Here is a 6000-nt window from a genome sequence, read left to right on the forward strand (position 1 = left end):
GCAGTAATTTCCAACAAATATGAAAATTGGGTCTATGTTTATCAATAGTGCATGTTACTGACAGGTTAACTTGGAATACATGAAAAGAAAATAGCTCCATCAACCAGTTACCATTAAAATAAACATATGATAAGAAATATTAAATATGGCTTATTATATTTTAAATGATATTTATGTTATATAAATTTTTACTTTCTTGGATTATAATTGGGCTATGCAATGAATCAAAGAATCTAGAGTCTTAATATATAAACAAATGCATACCAAATTTGCTCAGAAAACTGACAAAGTTATAATAGGAAATAAAACTTCATGTGTGTGAGACTAAGAAATGTCTTAATTTTCTATAAATTCTTACATAATGTTGTGACCTTGGAGCTCCCTGACAGTTTTACATACATGTAATAGACAAAGCTAGAGAAATTAAAGGAAAATGAGGAGGTCCTTCTACCAAAAAATAATCATGTGAAATGTAATAGTAAATGCATTAGTAATATTTAGAATTTTCTCATTTAAAACACTATCGGGAAAATTAAATATGAAAAGCCCATAGTACATATTGTGAAATGATCATCACAATTAGTTAACATCCATCACCACGTATAGTTACACTTTTTTCTCATGATGAGAACTTTTAAGATCTGCTCTCTTAGCAACTGTTAAACACACAATATGGTATTGTTAACCATAGCTAATTATATCTCAATTGGAAAAAACAAAAAAGCCAACAGTCATCATCCACATCCAGTCTGCTTTCCTTCTTAATAACAATTTAAGATGCCTAGCCTTGAAGGAGTAGAAGCTTTGAGGAAGGGTGGGAGGAATTCAGAAGGACAGCTAGAAAAGGTATAACTAAGTGAATGCACCCTTGGGGGCACTTTAGAGACTCAGCGGGTCCTGAAGGCATCCAGCTAGGCGTGCTGTGCAGATAAAGAGGCTTGGAAGGACTGATCCTACACTGTGCATCTTCTTTTCTTCTATTGTTGTCCTGGCCTAGCTGGCATATTGTTTAGTTTATAACACTCCAGTTCACTGACACACAAAATATTTCCTTTTACATTGAAGTTTATTCCATTTTCTTCAGAAATGATTAGTTCTTATTTTGTAAGTGATGCAAGCACATTAGCCTTGAGAATGAGACTAAATTGGAATTCTTTAAAAAATAACCTTTACTCATTGTACATCATCACAGTCATAACATAAGTAATGTAGCGATAAGATAGAGGTAATAACTTTAACTGACTTCTTTGCTCTCGTTTAGGATTACAGCGGCAATCCTGACAGTCCTTACCCAGTTAACCCAACTCTGAATATTCCTTATCCCATACCAGACAGTGATTTCACTCCTCCTGTCTATCCTACAAGGAATAAGTTCCCCAATTACCCTGGGAATCCTGACCGTGATGCCGGGGTACCCTCATATCCCTGGGTTCTCACTGCTCCTGGAGCCCTCCTCTACCACATTTCTAGTTTTCCCATACCTTCTTGGTTGTCCCATCATCCACCCCCTCCTTGGGCTTTCCGCCTTCTTCCTCCCTCAAAAAGACCTATGGGACCTTATTTCCCACCTGATACAGCTGCACCTACTGCAGCCGATCCATATGTACTTAAGTCTCTTGCCCCACCTACTACAAACCCACCTTCTATCCCAGAGACTGAGCCACCTGCTGTGACAGAGCCTGATGAAGCAGAAATTGCAGCAGCTGCCCCAGGACCTCAGTCCTCTATTTCTCTTGACCAGGTGGGTTGCCTCAGTCTTACTCCTGTGATGCATGAGAGGTGTAGGAGCAGGAAAGAAACAGTCTCTCCACAAGCAAATATATACTGTATCAGCTGAAATATTTTGTACAGCTTTACTGAGACACAATGTCATACCAATATTGAAAGTGTATACTTTGGTAAGTTTTGACATATATATACACACCCATGAAAAAAATCACCAGGATAATGAATATATCCACCACAGCCAGAAGGTTCCTCCTGTTTTTTTTTTAATATTCCCACCCTCCCCTTTTTTCCTGTCCTTGATCTATTTTCTGTCAGTACAGATTGGTTTGCATTTTCCAGAATTTTATATAGGTAGAATCATACTGTATATACTTTTTTGTGTCTGGTTTCTTTCACTCAGCACAATTATTTTGAGATTTATCCATGTAGTTATGCATATCAATAGTTCAGTTTTTTTATTTTTTTGGAAAGTAGTATTAGATTATATGGATGTATCATAAATTTTTACCCATTTATTTGCTGATGAACATTTTAATTTCCAAACTTGATGCCATTTATTTATATCCAATTATATATTGAATACTGTACTGGCTTAAATTGCAATATTCAATAAAAAGGATTAGATGGACAGCCCTGCCTTGTTTCTGACATTAGGAGAAAGTTTTATTTTAGGATACCATTAGGTTACTGTGATTTTCACATTTAGTAAACAGGAACAGAGAAACATTTTGATCTAAGGCTAATTTTTCCCATTGCAGAGATCAAGCTATTCTGAGTGCCCTGTGAAATCTGAGCTTTTTTTACTCCGGCTTGTGTGATCAAAAACTTTTTCCTGCTCTGTGCAAGCACTAGATATTGTTCCATTTTGTCCTTTCAGGTGGTTCTTTACCTGACCTGAGGTAGTATCTTCATGTGAATAATATATACTTGGTTGAAAACCTTAGGATAACATATTTATTTATTTATTATTTAATTTATTTATATTAAAGTATAGTTGATTTACGATATATTAGTTTTAGGTATACATCATAGTGATTTGATATTTTTATAGATTATACTCCATATACACTAATATGTATAAAATAGATAACTAATAAGAAAAAAAAGTTGAAAGAAAAAAAGAGTTATTACAAAACAGTGGCTATATTTCCCTGTGCTGTACAATATATTTTTGTTGCTTATCTATTTTATACATAGGCGTTTATATCTCTTAATCCCATACCCCTCCCTATCTTGTCCCTCCTAGCTTCCTTCTCCCCACTGATAACCACTAGTTTGTTCTCTATAATTGTAAGTCTTTTTCTGTTTTGTTATATACATTCGTTTTAATTTTTAGATCCCATATATAAGTGATAACATAGAGTATTTGTCTTTCTCTGTCTGACTTATTTCACTAAGCATAATACTCCTACATCCATTCACGTTGTTGCAGATGGGAGAATTTCATTCTTGATTATGCCTGAGTAATATTCAATTGTGTGTGTGTATATGTATATATATCACATCTTTATCCATTCATCTATTGATGGACATGTGCATTGTTTCCATATCTTGGCTATTGTAAATAATGCTGCTATGGACATAGGCTAACCTTTTTAGATCTTTGTATCTATGTCTTTGTCCACCGTTTTCCTTCAGATTCTCTGCCCTGTGAATTTCAGCTATCTTGGTCTTCCTGGGCACCCAGGTCCATCTCCCTTCACTAAGTCCTGGAAACAATCCAGGCAGTAAGATAGGACAATCATAGGGTTCATCTCCTTTGCTTCCTGTCTCTTAGGGATTGGTGTCCTTCATAACTTGATGTTTAGATCTTGAGAAACTGTTGTTTCTCATATTTTTGTTATTTTTAAAATTTGTTTCAGGCAGTTTCTCTTACTCATATTGACCTAAAGAATAGTTCTCTGAACTTTTTTAAAACAATGATTTTTTGAAAAATATTTAGAAGCACTTTGTCCCCAAGTTTTAGTAAATGTGCCTATTTTATAAAGGGGAAAGTGGGATTCCAAAGTACTTCAAAGATACTCTGAACCCTGGGCACAGGCTGAAAACAAATGAGAGCTTAAACCCAACAGTGAATAATTTCTAAAGTATATTGTTACTAATTGAATACTCCTAGTAGTTGTTTCCTAGAAGGGGGTACCAACTTTTCTTCTTGTTCCCTTGTTCTGATACGGATGAGAATCAAGTTAAATGGTTGCTTGGAACTGCTCCAGAGAAGTCTGAAGAGCCATCATTATTCTCCAATACTCCACACATTAACATGTTTCTTCAGTAGGTTTCTTTGACACAAAACACTCTCCTTCTACCAGTATATACATACTTGTAGTTCTTCATGACTCACACGAAGGTAGAGAGAAATTTAAGAAAGTATGGATAAAAAGAAATTGATAAAAAAGGGCCTTGAAAACACTGCTAAATATCTTAGACTGTTTCCTGTAGCCAAAGGAATTTATAAAGGACCTTCACTGAGTAATTTGACCAGTTCTTTGTTTCCAAAAGCTAAGTCTGATGGCTTAGAGTATTCTAAATATGAGTTATGAAGAAATCACCAGGGCACAACTTCTTAAGGAATAAAGATTACCCAGAAAAGATAGGTCTAATACTAGGAAATGAAGTACATTTTATCATTTTGTTGTTTGTTTTGTTTTGTTTTTTAGGTAAAGAAATGAAATTTTCAAGAGAAAAGAGTACCATGCATTTGTTTCTGTAAGTCATACATGATCATGAGATTTTAAAATGATGAATTATATAGATGTCATCTTCTGAACCCACTTTTGAATATATTTTTACTATATGAAATTCAGAAAGTGGGGTATGGAGAGGTACTGCCAGTCTGTGCCTAAGATCTCTGAAATTAGGAACACATACCCTGTGTAAGAAACTCAGGCAACTTTTGGACAGTTCTTCCTGACATTGATCCATATGGATTATGACTTGAATATCCTAAAATAATAGAGGTCAATATAGGGAAGAAACTTCCATAGGGGGAAAGGGGTTGAGTTATGGGTGAAAGAAACCATTGTTAAAGTTCTCACAGATCATTTTCTATGTTATTTATTCAACTGCCATTCTTACCCCACACTGAGAACCACTGCTTTAGAAAACAAATAAACAAAGAGACAATTTAGATCTCAAATCTCCTGTCCCCACCTCCTCCCCTGCACCAGCCTTGCCCCCCACTTGTCATTACACACTGTCCTGGGAAGAAAGGCACTGGTCAACTAGCTCATTGATTACACTCATTCCAAGCTCTTATTCCTTTATCCCTTTGTAAAGCTGTTCCAATTTTACTGGTATAAACATTCACTGGACAGGAAAATGGCAAGGCTTTATTTGACTGTCAGCCAAATCAGAATTTCTACTGAGGTGACATCAGTACTTAAAGTAGAATTGAAGACCAAACTTGATAGCCTTTAGTATTGTTGATGATGCCTCTTAACAGCAGCTTTGCCAAGGAAATTAAAAGGCTTAAATGTTGAGTTAAACCCTGTCTACTGCTATATTCTTTGGGTTTTTTATTTGTTTTACTCTTATATAAGATAAAAGGATATTAATTAGGGAATTAGTTCAAGATATTATGTAAACTTAACAATTTTCAATAAGTATTTGCATTTCATTCCTTATTATATTAATTACTTAATTCACAACAGATAAAGGAAAGAGTACTACTTTTCTGGAAAAGTCTCTTAAGGCAGAGAAGGAATTCTACTTCAAGTCATTCAGTATTAGGAGACTGTTGATCTGAACCCAACACTCATACACAAAAAAGTTCTGTATAATATATACATATGTGCAAATAAATCATAGCAATGAATTAACATTGCACTTTTAAATTGTTACAAGAATGCATAATATCTACAAGAAGATAGAGGAAAACAAGCTTGATTCTCTTAAATGTGCCGTTGAATTGTAGCATGAATTTGTACATGACCATTCAATATAGTCCCTTAACATTAAAATCATAAAGCAGCAAAAGAAATTCTCTATAATACAAGTCATTTGGTACGTTTTACACAAAACTAATATGTTTTTTTTTCCCCTTTTCAGGAATAACTGGTGGAGAAATCAGTAAAAGCTAGAAAAATTTATTTTCCTTTCCAAAGACTACCATTCTGTTATATTAAAAATATACTTCAATAAAAAAATAAAATTTTAAAAAATCAGTCTGACCATATTGGTTGGTTTGTGATATTTTTTCATTGGACTGAATTCATAGAGAAATGAAGTTTATGGTGTATTATTTTTCCAATTCACAGTTTTAAAAGGTTACTT

The 6000-nt window shown here is 34.3% G+C and overlaps 1 protein-coding gene across 1 annotated transcript in view; it reads left to right on the forward strand.

Annotated features, from left to right (window-relative positions):
- PRR27 (proline rich 27) overlaps positions 1-5781 on the forward strand; it is a 28026-nt gene extending 22245 nt beyond the window's left edge. Inside the window, exons 13-14 of the mRNA XM_030880723.2 lie at positions 1262-1741; positions 5776-5781. Of these exons, the coding sequence (XP_030736583.2) occupies positions 1262-1741; positions 5776-5781 (486 nt within the window). The remainder of the gene's footprint in view (positions 1-1261; positions 1742-5775) is intronic.
- Positions 5782-6000: the final 219 nt, after the last annotated feature.

The sequence above is a fragment of the Globicephala melas genome, chromosome 5 (genome assembly GCF_963455315.2).
Source record: "Globicephala melas chromosome 5, mGloMel1.2, whole genome shotgun sequence".
NCBI lineage: Eukaryota > Metazoa > Chordata > Mammalia > Artiodactyla > Delphinidae > Globicephala > Globicephala melas.